Source organism: Bos indicus, chromosome 1 (genome assembly GCF_029378745.1).
Source record: "Bos indicus isolate NIAB-ARS_2022 breed Sahiwal x Tharparkar chromosome 1, NIAB-ARS_B.indTharparkar_mat_pri_1.0, whole genome shotgun sequence".
NCBI lineage: Eukaryota > Metazoa > Chordata > Mammalia > Artiodactyla > Bovidae > Bos > Bos indicus.
In genome coordinates this window covers 69811161-69833293 of record NC_091760.1, presented here as the reverse complement: position 1 = coordinate 69833293, position 22133 = coordinate 69811161, and the positions used below count along the sequence as shown (strand labels likewise).

Below are 22133 nucleotides of genomic sequence, written 5' to 3'. Positions count from 1 at the left end.
CTCTCCATGGCCTGAATCTCCCTGTAATCGATAGAGTTGGGTCAGACACCAAGGCCTTTCCTTGGTGCCCTCGTGTGAAATGCAGCAGTAATAAGAGGGACTTGGCAGCTGGGCACCAGCATGGAGAAGTCAGGTGCTAGGACCAGAAAGGCAACGATGTCCTTTGAGAGGGCTCTGCTGCCTTTGACAGTGGAGTCTTGACTTTCTAGCCAGTGAAAGTGAAAGTCGCTCAGTCATGTCTGACTCTCCGCAACCCTGTGGACTATACAGTCCATGGACTTCTCCAGGCCAGAATACTGCAGTGGGTAGCCTTTCCCTTCTCCAGGGGATCTTCCTAACCCAGGGATCAAACCCAGGTCTCCCACATTGTGAGCATGTTCTTTACCTGCTGAGCAACAAGAGGAGCCCAAGAATACTGGAGTAGGTAGCCTGTCCCTTCTCCAGAGGATCTTCCTGAGCCAGGAATCAAACCGGGGTCTCCTGCATCGCAGGCAGATTCTTTACCAATTGAGCTATCAGGGAAGCCCTGTCCAGCCTGAGCTATCCTCTTTAAGTAATCTTGAGGTTTGGGAAAGTTTAGCTTAAAGCAGCAGTGCCTTGTTTGCTTAGTAGTGGTTGCATTTCACCGCTCATATGCAGAATGCAGCATGCAGTCCAGCAGATGTGGGCAAAGGGTGAGGGGCTTATCAGGGCCTCGCCTATTGGGAAGCAGCGTCAGCTGAGCTTGTCAGGGCTGGTTAATTGACACTAAGCCAAGGACAGAGGAGCAGCCGATCCCAGGACTGAGGATGCATCATTGTTCACATCTCCGAAGAGCCTTTTGCTGGAGAAATCTGAACAATGTGCAGTCACGGTAGTGAGTGCAAAGCCTGTGACTTCTGCTTGACCACGGCCATGTGTTGCCACAGGAAAGAGTTTCTCATTTTTATTTCTCGTGTCATCCTGCAGTCTCTGTTTTTCTTGGGCATTTGTTGAGAATTTGAAATATTTTGAGAGTGATGTTTAAACATCAGTAATACTCCTTTTCCTTTTCTAATTTCCAGTATCAGATATCTTCTCCAGGGTTTCAGGCTTGTCCTGATGGCGTTCACAGCCTCCAAGAGCCAACAACATATTCTGAGCATCTACTGTGTACCTGACACCATGCTAGGCATTGGGCAAGCAAAAATAAAACACCGCCTTTGATTTTGTATGGGTTTGCAGGCTAATGAGATGCGTCACATGGGGAAACAAATGCATCTGTGTGATAAGTGATGTGTACTATACTCTCCCTGTTAACTATTCTAGTTGACTTGAGAACATGCTCAGGACTCTAAAGAAAAAAAAAAATAGAGAAAGAGAAACCCTTAACCCCTGATCCCCCTCACTGTGAGCTCCTCTCCTCCATTCTCACAGCCGTATTCCTCAGAACATTCGTCTGCACCCACCGACTACATGAACTACCTCCCAGGCAGCCCTCACCTCAGTCCAGTTCAGATTCAGCCCCACGATTCCGCCAGAGCAGGTCTTCCAGGCCCCATATGGCTGTGTCCTGCTATGTCTAAGGCTTATCAGCCCTCGTCTTGACCTGAGTGTTGAATAGCAGCTGAACGCCTTTCAGTGCTGGGATTGTCTGCGGCACGGCTTAGCCATCTGCTCCTCTAGAGTGTCCCTCGGGCATTTCGCTGTGCCCACACCTTCAGTCACCCTTAAGTTGCTCGGTTGCTCAGACCTGCTTCCAAGCTCCCTTCAGCTTTGTATGTCTTAAATGCACCTCAATCTCAGGACGTTTCAGACTGATTTTATGATCTTCCTCCCAGCCGTGGTTCTCTCCTGATTTTCCTTATCTCCCCCTTTCATCCACCTGTACAAGCCAGAAACCTGGAAATCATCCTTTTTCCTACCATCTCCTCAACTCCTGCATTCCTTCTACTATCAAGTCTTGTGCACTCCCCTCTTCTGTCTGAAATCCGTCTTCTCCCCATCTGTGCTGCCACTGTCCTAGTTTTTCTACTCCTGATACTGCGGCCAAAGTAGTTGTTTAAAAACAAATATATGCTCCAGACATATAAAAAAACAAATATATACTGCAGCCAAAGTAATTGTTTCAAAACAAAGATACGCTAAAGTTCAGCATGTTTCAGAAGCTTGGAGTGGTTTGGAATGGCCAGAACTTGGGGTGCCTGGGGGCACAGGGGCAGCTGAACAGACTCGAGAGGTAGGCCTCAAACAGCCCCGTGTGTTGGGGACAACAGTTTAAATGTGGAAGCTGTGCTTTTGGTGGTGAGGAGCTGTTGAGTTTTAAGCGAAAGGGTGTCATGACATAGTTGACAATTTAGGGAAGTGATGGAGGAGGCCACGTGGACACTGACCTGGGGAAAGGGCAGACTGTAGTGTGAGGACTCAACCAGGAGAGCGCTGCAGTGTCCAGCTGAGGCACTCAGCCTCCCTCTCGGGAAGGGAGTTTATTGTCCAGCCATCTGGGGGCTATGGGATAAATTCACGCTCCTCAGTCTAGCCCTCAGGCCCTCCTTCCTCCACAGTCGGCATCCCGCCCTCTTTCCCTTCCTTCCCTTCTGTTGGTTTCTATACACACTTGCCTGCAAACATGTACGCCTACAAACACACATGCAGACAAACAGATCCATGTCTAGCCCCTGGGTGGCCATTCTCATCCACCTCTCCTTTTCAAATACTTCCCTCCAGGCTGCCCACTCTCTCTATTCATCCTCACAAAGGAATGCATCCCATTTTTTGCACCCCAAATGCCTTCTGTCCTCTACTATTCCAAAACCTGTAGCTTAGCCTAGAGCCTGTCCCAGTCTCTCTCCCCTCTGACCTGGAATAGCAAGTGCCAGTGTGGAGGAGGGGAGAGCCCACCTAGTTACCGCCCTTACTGTTCACACAGGAAACGGAGGCCAAGAGGGATTTAATGATCAGTGATTAAAAGGACCAGCCTTGGGCATGGGTCTGTTGCACATTTTTAAGCTATAAAATACCCTGGGTCACCTTGAACATTTATCCTGTGTGTTGTTTTGTTATGACTTAGTCATGACTAAGTCACGACTGGGCTGGAGAGGCAGTACATGTAGTGGTTAAGGCTCCAGAGTTAAACAAATGTGGTTCCAATCCCAGCCCTGACTCCTACCTGCTTTGTGACTTTGGATAAATTACGTGGCTTCTCTAAGCCTCATTTTCCATACTTGCAAAAATTAGGGTAATAATTATATCAGCACATAGGGCGATTGGGACTATTAATGAGAACATTCAGATTAAGTGCTTAGAACAATGCCCGTCCTGTTGTAAGTACCCCAAAAAGTTTCTCTATTAAGAGACTTTAATGACTTGATGTCTCAGTGAAATTAGAAATTCCTTAAAGGCAGTACCTGATACAGTTCCTGTAGTGCACATTAACAGAGAATTCCCCCAGTCCTGTGAGATAGACAAGCCACTGCGCCTTTTTTATTGATGAAGAAGCTGGACCGCTGCCAGAGCCAGCAGGTGGCTGGGAGAGATTGCACGGTAGGTAGCTCCGTCCAGAAGAGGTGCCCCCAGCTGAGGGGTTCCAAGTCGAGTGGCAGGGTAGGGCCGAGTGGGTCTGAGGAGAGTCTCTGTAGAGCTGGTGTCCAGGTTGGCGTGGAGCAAGGAGCGCTGTGCTGTCTTTGGGAGGGGCAGCCCTTAGTTGGCAAGTTCTCCAGTCAGTAACTCATCCTTGGCAAGAGCAGGCTGTGTTTACAGGCTCAGGAAGCCCGTGGTGAGAAGGACACAACCCTTCAAGAGCAACTTCTCTCCTGCCCCTGGAGATTTATTTAGTTTCCGCTGAGGCGTCCGGAGCCGGGCCGAGATCGCTCTCACAGGAACTGAGGAGATGTCCTGTGCATTTCCCTGTTCTCTGTTTTTTCTAGCACCAAAAGCCAGTGCATGGAAGGGAACACTGAGACAGGGAGGGGCCCTTCCCATGGGGACCAGACTCACGACACGAGAACACTCGGCTGTTATGTAATCCTAACCTGCTCCTGGGCCAGGCGCCAGGAAGAGTGCCTCTCAGGAGGGTTTTCCCCTTCCCAGCCCCGGACACAGACACGGACCCTTTAGAAGCCTGTGTGTGTGTTTGGCCACAAGGAGGGCAGCCCAGATCCGGCTGTGGTTCACCATGGAGACTGTGTGAGTGCCAGGATGTCTGTGACCATGCCCTTCTGTCTGCTGTTGTGTCCACAGGCTCAGAGAGCGGCTCTGAACACTGGCTGATGCTAAGGAGGGCAGGGCTGTGCACTGTCTCTGCCTCAGCAGTGGCTTGGGATCCCCGAGTCACACAGACATCGGGGGACTGGAGGCACACAAAGCTCTGAGTTGGTTTTCCTGCTTTTTTTAAAGACGGCTGTTAGAGAGTTCTAGAGGCTGTGCCCCGGGTGTCACCCAGAGGTGTCCACACCGCAGACAAGGCCTGACTTCTGTGGCAGGGAAATCACCCAGATGAACAGAGGTTTTCCAGCCCACATCCCTTCTTTTTCTTTTCTCTCTTAACCACTTCCTGTTTACATGCTGCCCGTCCTGGGAAGAGTGGGAGAGAGAGGAGGAGGAGATGACGGGCAGACAGAGGGCTGTGGGAGAAGTGTTGGGGGCTGTGAGGGAGGCAGAAGCTGGAGTATATACTTGCATGAGAGAGGGATGCTGCCAGTGGGAGAGGAAGAGACGGGAGTGAGGGACGCACCCTTCCAGTCCAGGGAGCGACGCGCAGCCCTCCACTCCTCAGCCTGGAGAGGAAGGGCCGCAAGCTGATCAGTGACGGAAGCGAAGTGCGTTCCCAAGCTGGATGGAAACTATTTTTGGACCAGCTGTGGAGAGAGATGATTTGTACCTGAAGCATCTGACGTTTGTGGTGACCCTTGTTCCTGGGCTGGGCCAAGATGGGGAGAAGACACCCACTTCTGTTTCTGCCCCGTCCCAGGCTGGCTCGCTCCTTCTTCCAGCCCCAGGGCTCTCACTCAAGTTCCCTGAGGTCACCCCAGGGCCCTCTTGGGTCTCTGCAGACCATCGTCCAGCTGGGAGCCGAGGGCCACATATGCTCTGCCTCAGACGTCCTGCTCTCCCTGCTGAGGCTGGAACCCTGCCCCCCACACTCCCCTCCTCCAACACACACACAGAACAGGGCCTCCGGCACCACTGGGTGTCAGCCTCCACAGCAAAGCTCTGGGGTCCAGCGAGCGGTCCAACCAAACCCTGAGTGTTCTCTCTTTGGGCTGGATGTGGATTAAGTCACTTTCCGGGAGCTTGTAACTCTGGAAGTCTGTTTTTTTTTTTTTTTTTTCTTGGCTGTACCATGCAGCTAACCAGATCTTAGTTCCCCAACCAGAGATTGAACCTGGGTCCCGGCGGTGAAAGCGCTGAGTCCTAACCAGTGAGCCTCCAAGGAGTTCCCTAACCTTGGAAGTCTTTGATCCAAGCTCCCAGAAAGTGTTTCCTCTCCGAACTCTGAGATCATCTGCTCCAAGCTTCCCTTCCCTCACCCTCCCTCTAATGTGACAGTGACAACGATGGAGCTAGCTAGCATTAACTCAGCACTTTTGTCCTTTAGTTGCTAAGTTGTGTCTGACACTTTTGTGACCCCCATGGACTTTAGTCCACCAGGCTCCTGTCTGTGGGATTTCCCAGGCAAGAATACTGGAGTGGGTTTCCATTTCCTTCTGCAGGGGATATGCCCAACCCAGAGATCGAACCTGAGTCTCTTGCTTGGCAGGCAGCGTCTTTACCACTGAGCCACCAGGGAAGCCCACATGTCAGACACAAGTGCTTTATACAGGTTAAGTGATTGAACTCATAACAGCAAGCCTACAAGGGAGGCATCTTTATTGGCCCTATTTTATTTTTTTAAAGAGTGTTCTAGATTTTATTTGAAGTTACAGTTTATTGAATTTTTATTTTTTGGCTATGCTGCATGGCATAAATGCAGGATCTTAGTTTTCCAACCAAGGATGGAACCCATTCCCCCTGCAGTGGAAGCACGGAGTTTTAACCACCGGACTGTCAGGGAAGCCCCTATTGGCCCTCTTTTAAAGTGAAGAAACCAACATGCAGAGGGGTTAAACATCAGTCACTTCTGGCAAATAGCAGAATCAGGAGGCGACCCAGGCTCCCTGATTTCAGAAGCCCTGTGTTAGCCACCACTCTACCGCCTCAGTTTCTGAATGTTTCCTGTATCCCTGCTCTGTTGCCCATCACCCATGTTCTGTGGTGTGTTTACTCCCCTTCACCCTTTGCCTCATGCAGGAATGTCCACCCCTCCTTTTCCTGAGGACAGGGGGCCTGGCTGTCTCCTATCTGAGTCAGTCACCCCTCGCCTGGCAGATCCTTGCTTTCCACTCCCTTGAACTCCCCCCGTTTGAAGTTGTGTCCTTCCACGGCACAGTCCCATACTTTTTCTCATCCCTGTCTTCTCATCACCCCGGAACAGTGCTGTGACCACTGTCCAGAGCACTGATCCTTGCTTGCTCCGCTCCAAGGGCAGTCCTGTGTCAGCTGCTGCACTAGGGGCTTGATTTGCAGTAACATCAGTATTTCTGAAGACACTCCCATGAGGAAGGCATTGTCCTCATGGACAGATAAGGACGTGATCATCAGTCAGGTTTAGAGATTTGCCCAAGGTAACATAGCCAGTGGTGCAGGATACACTTGAACATGGTTCACACACTTGAACAAGTATGCACAGCCCCCAGCCCTTCATGCAGCTGATCAGGGTTATCCTGAGCTCCTCCGGCCACAGCCCTCACCCCAAGCTGTTCAGTCTGCCTTCGCCACCCCCCACCACTTCCTCCCCACCTCAGTCTCTTTCTGCTGTGATCTCTTTAGAGTTTGTTCTTCCCTTGATCCCTCCACTTGCCACCAGATTTTCTCTTTTCTGTATCTTTCTCTTTAATCAGAAGGATGCTTAAATATCCCCTTTTTAAAATCCCCAGCCTCCTTCCTCCCCATCTCTTCCTTTCCCTGAACAACCGGATTCCTTGTGGGAGCTGCCATGCTGTCTGTGGCCACTGCCTCACCACTTTGTCACTGGATTCCACCCTCACATCCCACTGCACTGTAGAATTTGCCCTTGTTGGCCTCTGCAGAGCACTGGTTCTGGCTGGGCTTCCTCACAGCCCCCCATCCCTCCTCTCCAGCAGCTCCTTCCTGCCGGCTTCCACGGCACCCCTGCCTCTGAATAGCCCGCATTCTACTTTATCAAGGGAGGCAGGGGGCTGCGTCTTGGCCCGTGGCCCACACAAGCACCGTTTTGCTGATGGAAAGCTGTTGAATTCTGTAGAGCTGAAATTCTGTATAAATAGACACATTTACAACTTCCTGTCCATTTAACTATCAATCATTCCAACAAAGGTACTAATAATAACTTGCACATGTAGCAATTCACAGCTTACAAAGTGCTTTCACATGCCCTTCAGTATCCCTATCTGTATGTAATGAAAATATTTTTTATGTCTGCAGAGTATTAAACAGGCATCATGAAATTCAGCACACTCTGCCAAGGTGCTGGGGAAGCATTATAAATGAGCTCTGTTATGATGAGGACTCCTTGCTTCGGCCCTCTGGGTGTTCCCGTTCCCCATGCAGCTCTCCTGGTAATAGATGGGTTATTGAGCCTGGGGACGGGACCCAAGTGGCCCTTGTCATTTTAATAACACATGGTCCTCCTAGGACATTAGGGCATTAGGAGAGGCCCTAGGGCTGACCAGAGGATGTGGAAATCTGCATGTGTGGGTCGAGGGAAAGGCAGGTTGAGGCCCAACTGCAGGGTCTGAGATGTTTGGGTTAGGATACATTGTGACCAGATTTACATGCTTGGTGACACTCTGAAGAGGTCACGCTTTCTGGAGGAGACATGGAAGCTTAGGCTGAGATGGCGCGTGGCTGTGCCTTATTGCCAGCTCCTCTGGTTGGGAGGCCGTCCTTGGAGGACGGTGTTGAGGGTGATTCTGAGGCTAATCCCAGGCTCCCTGGCAGAGACTCCCCTGATTAGACGGTAGGATCTGCGTGAGAGTGAAGGAGGGCAAGGTGCGTGCGCCCCGCGTGCACCCCTCTCTGCTGTAGCTTCTTTCCACTGTCTTGGGAGGCAGTGGATCACCTGACGGACAAACTGGGGCCATCCAGGGAGTCCCTGAGGACAGCCCTTAGGCGGATTCAGCCACTCCACCAAGCGTGGCTTCTCTCTAGTGTGACTTGCTGGGACTTTGCATTGGAACTGGCAACTGTTAGAAGCCGAAGAGCCCCATGGATGAGGACTTTCCAGTCCTGTGGCCTCTGTGCCTCCCACCTGCTGCCCCCACTAATGGCACAGCTCTTGTGTCCTCACTCACAGGCTCTTTGCACAGCGTTTCCTTCTCTCCATGTCCTCGCTGCTCAGGTGCTGGGGGCGCGGCTTCCAGGGATGGCTTACATCTCTGGCCATGAGTCCTGCCCCTCACCATGGAGCCACATTGGTGACCACTGACCCCTAGTATCTCCTGCCTGTGACTCCTAACTCTGCTCACACCCCAGATCCAGGACACATTCAACTGCTTTGACCTTGGGCTGGGTTTTGGAGCTCTTGGGTTCTCATGGGTCATATGTGCCCGAGGCAGCTGGGTTTACTTGCCAGTCAACAATCATGGGGGAAAGTACGAGCAGTTGGCAACTTTGCTATCTTCTCATTGAGCAGATCTTTTCACGTGAGATGCTCAGTCACAATGGGGAGCAAGTTCTTCTTTCAACACACACATACCCACACTTCACCACAAAAAATAATATACTACCTCTTCTCCAAACCACTGACAGTCTGGAATAGTTGTCAGGTTACATCTGGTTCATTGTACATTGCTGCCAAATACAGAGTAAGAGGGAAAACAACACTCATCCAGGTCAAACAAAGCAGTCCCTCTGGCTGAGTAGTGTCTTTGCTGCATGTAAATATGGCACCAGCCATGCCTCTTCTGATATTTTTGCTTTATGAGATGCTGCTATGTACAAGCCATTGGAGAGGCCAGAGCTAATGAAAAACCTACCCCTGAAGTGCACTCACTTTGAGATGCGTTTAAAAATATATGGATGGATGGAAGGAGGGAGGGATGTGTGATGGAGCAGGTAACACGCTGGCAGTGGGAGAGCTGGTAAACAGGCGGATGTTCACACCACAGTCTTTTCATCTTGGCTGCAGGTTTGGAATTTTCATAATAAAATGTTGGGGGGGGGGGTGGAAATTACCCTGACAGTGAACCATTTTAATCTAAAACAGGCTGCTGACCAATGTGGTCCCAAGGTCGAGAGTGAGGGAGCTAGCTATGTGGATTGGATCCATTTCATTTGGGAAGACTTCCCTGTGGAGGGTGGTTTCCTGCCTGCCACGGCTGTTCGAGGACTGGTGGAGAGGAGGGGTGTGCAGGCCTGCCTCCCTGGAGTGGCTGTGTGCTCTGCTCCCCCCCTAACCGTAACCCTTGAGCCAGGGGTGCTGCTCTCTCCTGTGGCCCACAGACCGCATGCCAGCTTCCAGGCAGTTAAACTGCATTCCGCAGCCTCCTCCTGGCTGGGCCTGGCTTTCCTCACCTCTCCCAGAGGGCTGCCATATGCCTCGACGCTGCCTGTGAAGTGGGGAGGCTGTTGCCCAGCGCAGTGTCTGCCAGGGCTCTGCGTCCCTGGGCTGTGGTCCATGTGTGGGGGGTTTGGTGGGGGAGGCTTGTTGGCTCCAGATGGCCACCCTTGCGTCCCGCAGGTCCCAGGCACTATAGTGAGGACTGGGCAGAGAGGGGGACAAGAAGGAAGTAGGGGTGAAGCGGCGCTCTGAAGTTAGGTCCTGACCTGAACTGTGGATCACACTCGCTGGGGGCCTCATAGAAGGTGCTGAGACCCAACTATCAGGACAGCTGACTCAGGAGTGGGAGTAGAATGCAAGCCCTCCCCCGACATCTGACACCATCCCCTGTCTGTCTGGTCTCCTGCTAGTGTGTCTGTGGGTTCTCAGTAAATACAAATTCTTGGTCCTTTTGGTATCAGTCTTAGAAGAATGGCATGAGAAAGGAAAGTATGCTACAGTAGTAGTGTAAGGAAGACTTTAAAAAACTGCCATTTGGAGCACTGCTTTCCACTGTATTAGCACAGAGAACAGGAGATCCATGAACAGTCAGACCCCCCTGGAAGCTGGCACTCCCCATGCGCCTCACTGCCCAGCAGGTGCACGCATGTGCCTGGTGCACACACAGTCCTCTGAGCCCAGCAGCCCCCCTTCCCTTGATGCCCGCAGAGCTTGGAGGGGATGCCCGGCCCCTCTTCCCTTGGAGGCTGTGGAGCAAACAGGTCCCTCCTGCACGGGGGAGCTGGGGGACCCTCAGCTGGTTCTCCTCATGATTAGGGCCTACTCTGTCTCCTGAGAGGCTACAGGTCCTCAAGTTCAGACTGTGGGTCCTTGAGCCATGCTCTGGGTTTGGGTCCTGGCGCTGTGGCCACCCTCAAGCTGCTCTGTCCTTCCGTGTGTCGTTTTCATCACTTGTGAGCAGGGGATGGTTGTAAGAGTTCCGTGAGCCCACGCTGTAAAGCCTGACACGTTCGTAGTGAGTTCAGTGTTAGCTGCTGGCGCCCTTGGCCCCTGCTCCTGAATCGTCCCGCTCTGGCCACAGCTCCGGAGTCAGCATCCCCCTGAGACTCGGGGACAGTGCCTGTGTGCGTTTCCATTGCGGCTGTGGCAGGTTACCACAAATTGGTGACTGAAGACGACTCCAGTGTGTTCTCTTACAGCTCTGGAGGTCAGAGTCTGCCATGGTTCTCCCTGGCTACAGTGTCGGTACCAGGAGGGCCACAGTCCCTGCCAAGGCTCCAGGGAGGGTCCTTCCCTCACCTTTTCCATCTTACAGAGCTGTGCTCCTTGTGTTCCTGGCTCCTTGAGGCCGCTGCCCATGTCTTCAGAGCTGGCAGCACAGCATCTTGCTTCTCTTGGCCGTGGCCACCACCTTCTGCAGTCAGATCTCCCTTTGCCTTACTCCTACACGGAACCTTGTGATGGCACTTAGGGTCCCAGGATAATCTGGGAGAATCTCCCCTGTCTCAAAATCCTTCACTTTACCACGTTGCAAAGTCTCCTTTGCTACAGGGGGGTCACATCCACAGGCCCTGGGGCTGTTAGTCACATAACCGGGGAGACAGGAAGAAGTCCTCTGGGGTCCTGGGTCCAGGGCACAATAGTCACATAACCGGGGAGACAGGAAGAAGTCCTCTGGGGTCCTGGGTCCAGGGCACAATAGTCACATAACCGGGGAGACAGGAAGAAGTCCTCTGGGGTCCTGGGTCCAGGGCACAACTTGGCCAAGTTCTGGACCGACTTGGAGCAGCATCCAGCCCCGGCGGACGACATGCACCGCCTGGGCGCCTGGGTGTCACCTTGTGGTGGCACCAGGCCCTCTTTGTCTGCCCGGTCAGAGTCTGAGGGCACAGTCCGTGTCTCATTGTTACATTTCCAGGGCCCAGCACGTGGCAGGCACCAGCTTGGTTGTGTGTTCGTGCAAGCAGGCTGGCACTGATGTGTGGTGTGTGTCCTTCTAGGCCATGGCGAATGTCACTGCGGAGAATGCAAGTGCCACGCAGGTTATATTGGGGACAACTGTAACTGCTCAACAGACATCAGCACATGCCAGGCCAGGGATGGCCACATCTGCAGCGACCGTGGGCACTGCGTCTGCGGGCAGTGCCAGTGCACAGAGCCAGGGGCCTTTGGGGAGACATGTGAGAAGTGCCCAACCTGCCCCGATGCCTGCAGCACAAAGAGGTAAAGCCCCCACCCCAGCTTCTCCCCCAGACCATCCTGCCCTCTGGCCAGTCAGCCTCCAGGGCCACCAGGCTCTCACTCCCCATCTCCCACACCTTGCCCATGCAACCTTGTAGGGCAATGAAACTCTTACTCGCATGAACTAGAATAGGGCCTTTGAAGCTCTGGTTCCATGGAGATTTTGTAAAAACAACACAAAAGCAAAACAGAACAACAAAAAGCAAAGACTGTTATTCAAGTTTAGAAATTACCAGATTACTAGGTTAAATGAATTGATTTTGGTACCAAAATAGCATCTTCTTGAGCCCTTACTCTGTCACTGAGTATTTCAAAAGGACATTCAGCATGCATGTTTTTTCCAAATAAATTTGACCCTCCCCATTAACATCTCCCAGTGTTTCACAGGCCACCTTCCCTGTATAGAAAATACTGCTTTAAACAAAACATCATCAGAAGGTAGATTGGACAGGAGGGCACCTGACCTAGATAAGGCATGCCAGGAACAAACTGCAGTGGCTTTTGAATTTTCTGCTCCATTTGCACAGATAATGGAGCGGGTCTCCGTGCTGCTGCTGAATGCAGAGATTGTCCAGATACAGGCTCCAGGCCTCCACTGACCCAGCCACAGGGTCGCGTTCCCCAGTTGACCTCGCAGCTCTGCCTCCACATTCTGACAGAGCACGAATGAGAGGGAATGAAGGAGAGCAGGGAGTTACGGCGTCGGGAGAGCTAGAGTGACAGCTTTCCTTGATTTTGCTAGAGAAGCAGCTGCGCCATCGTCATCCTCGTGCTGAGGGGCCAGGAGGGAGGGGCACAGATAATCAGAAACAAGTAATAATACAGACGTTGTTTCCTTTTGGCTGGGAAATGCAACTGTGCAATTTTTTTTGGCAGATATCCCTTCCAAATGCCTGGCCCAGGCTCCTAATGAGAGGAGGTCATGCTCCCCGAGTGGCTGGGGCTGCCGGTCAGTCTGAACTCAGAAACGTTCTGGGTGGCAGAGCCCCTGTCTGGACGTTTGCCACAAATAATCCAGGCGTGGGTAATTGAAAGCTGGCCGCAGATGGAGAGACAAGATAGACAGGGCCAGATTTTATTTTGTGTAATTAGAGAGAAGCCAGGCAGAGTAAGGGAAAAGAAACACAGATCCACTGTAGACCTGCTAAGAGTGGAGAAACAGCAGAAATGCAAATGGAAACATCCCAGGGGAGGAGGTTAGGATCCTGGGTCTGGAGCCCAAATAGCTGTGGCCATCTGAGCCTGGACTCTCAGCCATTATCAACATGTAATGCCTGAGGGAGGCACCCTCCCCCCAGCTCCCACCAGCACAACCCTTTGGAGTCTGTGCTCCCAGACCTTGGGGCATGTGAGGCTGTTGGGAGGTGGGGATGAAGCCAGGACAATACACGTGGAGCAATAAAAGCTGATAAGACCTGTTTCTTTGCCTTCCTCTGGAGTAGCAGGGCAATAAAGGGTTGGCTTAGGTCAGTTAAAAGGCCGCTTGGGAAGACAGCCTTAGCTTTAAATGTTTAAAGCATTCATTTCCAAGAAGACATGGATTTTTTTTTTTTTTTAATCCATTAAACAACACCAAAGGAGCAAGGAGAGCAAAGAGATGCCATCAAGGAACCTCACTATTCCTTCTTACTTGTCTCTGGGCCACACTGACACTGCCTCTTTCACAGCCTACTTGTAACTTTAAAAAAAAAACAGCAACAAAAATGAAGTCCTTTTGATAGTGCCTCATTTCAGGCTGTTTTTCTACTCACCGCTTTGCTGAGAACCACCGGACTTCCAATGCCTTATGTCCTTTTTTTCCCCCTCTGGTACTTCAGAGCAGGCAATCTCCACTTTCTAGAACTAACCAAACACACCCTTCACCTTGGGTGAGTTCATATTCAGCCTCAGCTGATTTCAATTAACAGACTCCCTGCGCAGAGTCTGTCTCAGCAGCTTGTTTGTTTAAAGGCCAGACTTATGTTAATACGTGACTATAATAAATCACAAGTTTCAACCCAGTGCGAGGAGCACGTGGGTTAAACTGATTTGCCAGTGTGGATGATGAGGGAATGTTCCCTGGAAGCAGGCCTGTCCTTTCCTGACTGCAGGGCCTGCAGGTGGAGGCCCCCGTGGTGAATCCTAGTGGAGACCAGAACCAGACACCTTTCTTTGCAGTGTGTTAATTGTGGGGAGGGGGGAGGACAGCGGAATTAGTGAGAAGGACCAGAGGAGGAGCCACCCCTTCCTGGTGCCCAGCCAAGTCTCAGTACCCGCCCACTGGGCTCTGCCTCAGGGGAAATGCAGCAATTCCGACTTGTTTAACTCGGGAATGTTTCCATGAAGTCATTCCGGGAGAGAGGAATTTGGTGGCCCATCCTGGAATGGTTGAATTCTTCAAACTATTAGAACCCTAGTAAGAAAGTCTTATCTGCTTTCTCTCCATGATCTACTCACTTGCGCAGTCCTCCTCAATGTTCAGAAAGCAGAGGAAGGACTTGGGAAGGGACTTGACGGAGTGGCGGGGGTCCTGGGTGCTAAGCCCTGCTGCCTTTGAGTCCGCATTTCCCTCGCCTGTAAAATAGAGCGACTTAATGAAACGCTCCCAGCTCCCTTCAGGCCTGGCATCTACTGCACAGGTTTTGTCCTGGAAATGTAGTAACTGGTTCCTCCATCCCAAGGAATTTAAAAATGAAAATGAGAAACCTAATGCGTGGCAGTTATATTTCCTGCCATGTTTTTCCCAGAGAGCCTTCCGGACACACAGCCCTGTTGGCCCCCATAGGCCTGTGGGGTACGGACTGCTGTTCCCTGTGTCGTTGAGGCTCTGTAAGCTTCCCCCTCACCCCTGCCACACTCTGGTGCCAGGACACAGCTGCAAGGAGGCAGTGGCCTGCCCCACATGCTTAACTCTGGAGTCCTCACCCCATTTCCTGGAGAAGCCCCTGTTTGGGGGATCTCTTTCCTCCCTGCAGGTCACCGAGCACCATAAGCTGCAAGTGGACAGTCCGCTGGCAGTTTTGTTGCAACCCACTTCTCCCTGGAGTTGAGTTCTTGCCACCCCATTTATGCACCTCCCCACAGTCCCCCAGAGGGGTTAGGGACCCTGTCTCCCCTCCACAACAATCTTAATGAACCGTTAGAGCTTGGCTCCCATGCCACGTGGGCTCTGTCTGGGAGGGAGAAGGGGAAAGGGCCGAGTCTCCAGGACAGTGGTCCTTAGCCCTCACCTTTTTGCTCAATCCCTGGAAGACCAGGCTCTAGCCCTAGAGATCCAGATTCTGTGGGTGTGGCTGGGCCCCTGCAGAGATGTCCTAAAAGCCCACCCAGAGAGGTTAAAGTGCAGGAGGGCTGAGAGCCCTGCCTGCGTGATGGTCTCCTGGTGGGGATCTTGGGAGTTGGGCCACGGGGGTGTGAGAACCCCTCCTCAAGGCCAGGAATATATTTTTTTTAATCATCAGAAGCTCCCTGTGTTGGGCAGACTCCTCAGGGAGGCATTTGACACAGCGGAGTGCAGGTGGATGTGGCTCCTGGTGTCAGAATTTGAAAGGCCTCCAGCCTGCAACTTGACATGGGGACCAGACACGTCTCTAAACTCACCTAGGCTCCTCCAAGGACCTTCAGGCTTCCCTGCATGAGGGCAACAGCGGGGACAGTAGGGCTAAGCAACTGGAGATGGCAGAAGTTAAAGCTTCAGGGGCCTAAAGGAGGGCTGGGATCTGCACTCTTGGGGCATGTACTCGGTTACATGTGTGGAGCTGATCCACAGCATTTAACACCCACATTTATCGCCTCTCTTCCAAAGAGACTGTGTCGAGTGCTTGCTGCTTCACTCAGGGAGCTCAGCTGACAACCAGACCTGCCAAAACCTGTGCAAGGACGAGGTGATCACACGGGTGGACACCATCGGTGAGTATGCCTAGTGGCCTGGGCAGCTGGCCCCTTTTGGATCCTGGCAGTAGATGTAGAGACGTAGAGACTCTATCCTGTGGGGATCTTCAGGGCTGCCTGGCAGACAGGACGCTAGTTTTAGCCTTGAGTTAGGAAGTAGCCTCAGGTCCTTGGCCAGTCCTTGCTGGCTCCCCAAGAGGACTTGGGGTACCTGGGCTAGGGCACAGGTTCCAGGCTCTCCCTGTTCATCGGTGTCTATCCTGTCCCTGGGCCCAGTCCCTTCCTAGCCACATCTTCTCCCAGGCTTCCTGAGAAGTTGGGGTATTAGAATAAGTACTGTCAGCTGCCACAACAAACAGGCCCCGAACCTCAGTGACTTAACAAAACAGAAGTTGGTTTGTCACTCACTGAAAGTGAAGATGTTCCTGGTTGACAGAGCCTCCATTGGTCCTTCATGAGCCCAGATACCCTCTCAGTTTTGGTTCCACCCTCCCCCACGCCCTCAGAAGCCTCTCCACTGAGTCTACAAATGGGGAGGACAGAGGGAAGGATTGGATGGGAGGTTTACATGGGCTGGACCTGGAAGGGTACATGTAATTTCCCCCCAGAATTCAGTCACCCGGCCACATTTACTGCAGGAATGGTGGGAAATGCCATCCAGGAAATGCAGGAAGCTGGGAAACCATGTTTGGTGACCAGCTAGCCAGTCTCTGCCCCATTTGGCCTCAGCCCAGCACAGCTCTCTTGATGCTGCTGGCATCAGACAAGGCAGAGCTTGCATTCTGTCCAGGTGAACCCAGGATAGAATTCCTGCAGGTCTCTCTGCTCCCTGTTCCTGCCTCCCTGGTCTTGATTGATGCTCTGGCCAAATCATGGCAACCAAGTCATGAATGCCATCAGCGCATAGTCACTGAGCACCTACTGTGTGCCAGGGCTTGTACTGCACCTGGGAGCCAATGGGGAGCCCCCCACCCTCCCCAGCCTGGCCTCATTATGCCAGTTTTCCTGCCCTACTTCTGTCCTGTGACTTGAGACCTGGCTCGCAGCAAGTTCTGCCTGCAGACCTGGGCCATTGCCTCATGACTGGACACCCACAGAAAGACAGGGCAATGCCTCTCCTGACCCACTGACTACTCTGTCGCTCTGGAGCAAATGTTGCTGTTCATGCACAGCTGTGACCTGAATCAGCTGCTTCACAGAGAAAGTTTCTGTTCGAATTCAGCAGTTATCCTTCCTTCCCCCAGGCTCACACACACACACACACACACACACACACACACACTTGCTCACACTCAGCCAGACTGGGCTTACGGTTGGGGTTTGAGAGGAAAAGCCCAGTTTCTATTCGAATTCAGCAGTTATCCTTCCTTCCTTCCTTCCCCCAGGCTTTCACACACATACACACACACACACACACACTTGCTCACACTCAGCCAGACTGGGCTTATGGTTGGGGTTTGAGAGGAAAAGCCCAGGCCTCTGCATCTGATAACCACTCAAAACTGTCTGGTCCCAGGTAGAGCCCCCTTTGAGCCACAGGCTTCCAGAGGGTGGAGCTGGAAGGCGTTCCATGTCACAACATAACCTGCAGTTGTTACTCAGGACCTGTGGGTCATTCTCTTATCACCGGCCTCCCTCTTACTTCACACTCTTCCGGGCTTCCTTCCCCCTAAGAAATCAGTCTAACCCCGACCCAGGGAAGCCTTGGACTGTGGATAATGCCTTGGGGGTGGGGACTGGAGGGGGTGGGGAGGGTGGCGCCTTCACCTCAGGTGACAGCCGTGTGGGGACAGCAGGTGTGAGGCAGTGTGAGGAAAGGAGCTTCTTCGCACGGGGAGCAAGGCAAGCAGTGTGCACCATGCTGGGGGCTGGGAGTCTCTCTCTCGCCTCATGGCCTGGCGTGCTCATTTCACGTCTCAGGACAGCACTGCCAACTCTCGTCCCCCTGCAGCTGGCTTTCGGCAGGGGGCTCGAGTGCGAGCTCTCACTCAGGCCTCCGCGGGCAGCCGGACAGCCTCTTCTTTCTCCAGTTCCATTGTCCTGCCCGCCTGGCCATAGTGCTTCCTTTCCTCCCACATCCCCACAGTGAGTGCTGCAGAGGTTCCCTCACGTGGAGGGGAGTTGGCATCCCTGGGGCAGTCTAACTCAGTGCTGGGCCTGCATTCTTGATATGAGAGACTCCCAGTCGGCCCCTCTGCACCCCTTTTCTTTGGGGGCAGGATTTGGCTCTTCACCCCATCCCTCGGTGGCTCCGCGTTACTCAAAGAGATACTTAGGACATCTCTGCTTGGTTTTCTTACAGTGAAAGATGACCAGGAGGCTGTGCTTTGTTTCTACAAAACAGCCAAGGATTGTGTGATGATGTTCACCTACTCAGAGCTCCCCAGTGGGAAGTCCAACCTCACGGTCCTCAGGGAGCCAGGTGGGTGAGGCCTGGCCCTGTCTGCTCCCCCGGGCCGCTTGGTTTCTGATGTGTCACCCATCCTCTCCTCACCATCCTTTCCAAACTCCAGAGAGGGGAGGGACACAGTTCCCTGTGAAGATCAGGATCCAAGGCCTCCTCTACCTGACTGCTGTAGTTCAGAAGAAAGATGAGTGTTCATCTGGGGACCATCGCTGGGGCGGAGCTGGGGGGCTGTGACTGGAGGGAATGGGAGTTATAGGAGGATAGGGCCCTGCCCTGGGGGAGTGTCTCATCTCAAAGGAAGGGGTACAGGGGTGATGGTAAGCACAAAACACAATTAACCTACATGGCCGGCGGCAGTGCAAGTGTGCAGGGCAGGGCCGGACCATCAGGGCCAGGCATCAGGGAGCTCTGGTACATGCATGGCCCTGGCTGGGCTGCCGCTTCCTGGAGTGGAGTCCAGGAAGGGCAGAGCGCTGGGTTAACATTCCCACAAGTGCTGTGCCCAGCCACTGAGGACGGCACGCTCTGACCCTACATGGACATTTCTGCCTCATGCTCCGGGCCTGGGGACCAGTAGCCCTTTTCCTTGGGATAATTAGGGTTTCTGGTATGACCCCTTTTATTCTTTGGAGGAGGTTGGAGCGGGGGTGAGGGCGCAGGAAAAGATCTGCTCTCTTGAGTTCACAGCATTGCAAACTGCTTCCACTTGAGGCCAGACCACATAACATGCCTTCCCGAGGCAGAGGCAGAGGGAAGGGTTGTGGTCTCAGCCCAGGATGCACGCCTGAAGAATGAGGCTTTGTTTCCAAGCACTGTCTTTGTGGTTCTTTGAAAATAAGCACATTTGCTCCAAAGGCTGCACACTAAGGGCTTACAAATGTTGGCTGGCCCCCAGCCCAGCCCTTGTGGAATGGCTTCATGAAACCTCCTGCCGCCTGGTCTACTCCCGAAACCATTTATGTGAAAGTTGAGACATGGTCCAGCATCCTGCGTGGGCGGCGGGGCCGGGCTGGAGCGCGGGTGCTTCGAGTTGGGGGTTGCAGCCGTGCGGAGGGTGTGTGGGGAAAAAGTGGAGCAGCCTCCAAGTTCTCCTGGACTTTGCCCTCGATTTGCTGTGTGGCCTTGGGACAGTCACCAGCCTTCTTTGAATCTTTTACTTCATGTGCATTGGAGAAACCCACCTGCCACCCACACCTCCCAGAAGCCATGTGAGGGTCTTATGAAGCACAGGAGGGCCTCTGGGGAGAGCTGGTGGGCCTGAGGTTGGAGGGGGGGGCATGGTGATGCCGGCAGCTTGCTCACCGTGCCCTGGTCCTCCAGAGTGTGGGACCGCCCCCAGTGCTATGACCATCCTCCTGGCTGTAGTCGGCAGCATCCTCCTGACTGGGTTTGCACTTCTGGTCATCTGGAAGCTGCTCGTCACCATCCACGACCGGAGAGAGTTCGCCAAGTTCCAGAGTGAGCGATCCAGGGCCCGCTACGAAATGGTACGCCAGTGGGAAGCTGGAAGTGGGAAACATGTCAAGCTTAGGGGTCTAGTTGAGTTCAGGCAGAGGCCCCCTCACACCTTTAGCATTCAGAACAAAGAAGTGAAGCCTGAGGGGTGGTGTGTACCCAGTTCTGAACACTCTGCACAGAGCCCCACACCACATCCAGGTCAGGAGGCTCACGAGCAGAGGTGCTGGGCACAGCCTGAGCAGGGGGAGTCTGGACGGTCTGGACACAGCCCAGGAGGGGATCCCCTTACCCACAGTCTATCGCAATGTCTGTGTGTGCCTTGCTTCCGAAAGCAGACTGCGAGTCACCCAAGGACAGAGCACAGTGAGTGCCCCCTGAAGTCCTAGTTAGTTTCTGTTAAAACTGGAAGGGACTTTAGAGACCATCTGATGGACAAGGTCCCTCATTTCAGAGAAGGAGAGAGAAAGTTCAGGGAAGGGCGGGGCCCTTCCAGGCCAGTGGGTTGGAGGAGCAAGTCTTGCAGCACAAGGCAGGCACCTCCACCCGCACGCTGAGCCTGCTGCCCTCCTGGTGACTGACCCTGGAAGGGCCTCCAACCCTGTGTGTTCGAATGAGTGAATGAACTAACACGTGTCCTTTTACCCTCTGTGTTCTCTAGGCTTCAAACCCTCTGTACAGAAAGCCCATCTCCACGCACACTGTGGATTTCACCTTCAACAAGTTCAACAAATCCTACAATGGCACAGTGGACTGACAGCTCCTTCCCCTCAGAGGGCTGGAGGGGGCGAGCTGTCAAGCCAGAGACTGACACGCTCTGGACAGCTGCTCGGCTTGATCGCTGCTCCCTGCTCCACCGAGCGCAGAGACCTTCCGGCAAGCCCGGGCAGGGAGCCTGTGCAGGAAGGCGCCTGGCTGTGCCGGCTGGCCACCCCTCCAAGCCTGGCCGCGGTACTCTCGGCTCTCCTCAGCACATCCAGCTTGTCGTCTCAATGAACTACTGAGACGCGGGCCACATCCTCCTTCCGGGAGGGCTGGGCCTCAGATCTGGCCCCACGAGAGGGCTCTTGGGAGTGTCAAGAGTGTGTAAAATCCAGTCTGGCTTCGCTCATGTTGATCATGTTTGTATGAAATAAAATGATCGTGCATTTATGTATAGTTCTGATTCCCGAGAATTACCTGCCTGTTGTCTCTGCCTCGCACGTGGGTGTTGGTGACGGGATCGAGATTCCTGTTGGAGGCATGTAGTTTGCAGAGGTCAGCTTTTTTCTGTCCATGTTCATCTAGTACTTTTGTAATGAAAAGGAAAGAGATTGTTTGGGATTGAAAGTAAAGATTAAAACCAAAAGATTTTGTGTCTGACACTCTTCATGACATGCACTTACCTTTCTGAAGTCCCCAGCAGGGACACCACACAAGCCAGTCCAATACTCCAGACCAGGGCTCATCACACAGAGCTCCATGCAGTACTCGGGGCATTTGGCGGGGGCAGGGAGGCACTCCAGGGAGGGCTGAGCAGATGTCTTTGGACACTCCCAGCTTTTCCTTAGGTTCTAAACTGTGATGATCACCTCTTTGGCTATTTTCCCGTGTCCCAGGTGTTAGGCTGCGAATTGTGCAGATGAAGAAGGGTCAAGATGTGGCTTCCACATAAAGTGACTTCTTACACATTATAACAAGTTTCCTGTCGGCTGTCCTTCCTGCAGGGCCCTTTAAGGCCTCTCTCTTTCCATATCTGAGTCAAATTATCTGATCCTATCCCCTGTTTATAGACAAGGAAACTGATCGCTGGAGAAGGGATGGGGCTTTCCTAGGTGTCATTAAGTGTAACTAATGACAAGCTGGTACAAAGAGCAGGCCTCACAAGCAAGGTACCTGCTCCTTTTTGTAACATCTCTTTCACTAATCACTTAGCTGCTGCTGGCATCACTTCAAGGCTATTGGGCTTTCATTCCAGATTCATCTGTTCTCAGCCTTGGACCAAATTCCCTTTACTTCATTTCAGCAAATGCTAAGACAAATGTCTATTAATAAACAGCCGTATTTATGACCTGGGGAAAATATGAACAGATTCGTGTTTCCTTTGTCCTGTGTAATTAGGATGAAACAGACCTTGCGGCTTGGTGAAACTGCCTTCAATCCTTTTTGGAATAAAGCCAAATGTAGGTAAATATACAAAATAGACACAGGATGGTCTTGTGACTTTTCCAAACTGAGAAAAATATGATTTCAGAAGAAACGTTGGATTTCTCTTTTGATTGTGGGTTTCCTGATGACATGGTTAACTTGTTCAAAGTCTAATTTTCTACCAGGTGGCTCTGTAAGGGCACAGCATTCTTGAGCCAGGGACAGAAAGGATGAATTGCTCCAGGCTTCCACCTGATGTGGAAGTTCGGGCTATTTCCTCGGTGACGCCAATGGCTGTTGCTCACAGTGCCCTGCTGCCCCCTGCTGGAGGCTCTGGGGACAGCTGTTCAGAGACCTGACGAGATTCTGACCCAGTGTGTGATCCCCTTCCTTTCTTTTGGTGATTTGGCCAGGTCCTCACTGCCTCCTGTTAACACAGATAATGGAGCAGGAGCTGAGGGTGCTCTGGACCTTTGCTCTGCCAAGCTCTCTCAAACC

The 22133-nt window shown here is 52.7% G+C and overlaps 1 protein-coding gene across 2 annotated transcripts in view; it reads left to right on the top strand.

The window, feature by feature from the left end:
* Window positions 1-20666, top strand: part of ITGB5 (integrin subunit beta 5) — a 115580-nt gene extending 94914 nt beyond the window's left edge. Inside the window, exons 11-15 of one of the 2 annotated variants that reach the window (XM_019956879.2) lie at window positions 11536-11758; window positions 15561-15664; window positions 17949-18068; window positions 19374-19540; window positions 20170-20666. In XM_019956879.2, the coding sequence (XP_019812438.2) occupies window positions 11536-11758; window positions 15561-15664; window positions 17949-18068; window positions 19374-19540; window positions 20170-20265 (710 nt within the window). In that variant the 3' untranslated portion in view covers window positions 20266-20666. Of the gene's footprint in view, window positions 1-11535; window positions 11759-15560; window positions 15665-17948; window positions 18069-18159; window positions 19346-19373; window positions 19541-20169 lie in introns of those variants that run through there. The other variant, XM_070788757.1, reaches the window with a different exon arrangement.
* The last annotated feature ends 1467 nt before the right edge of the window (window positions 20667-22133 follow it).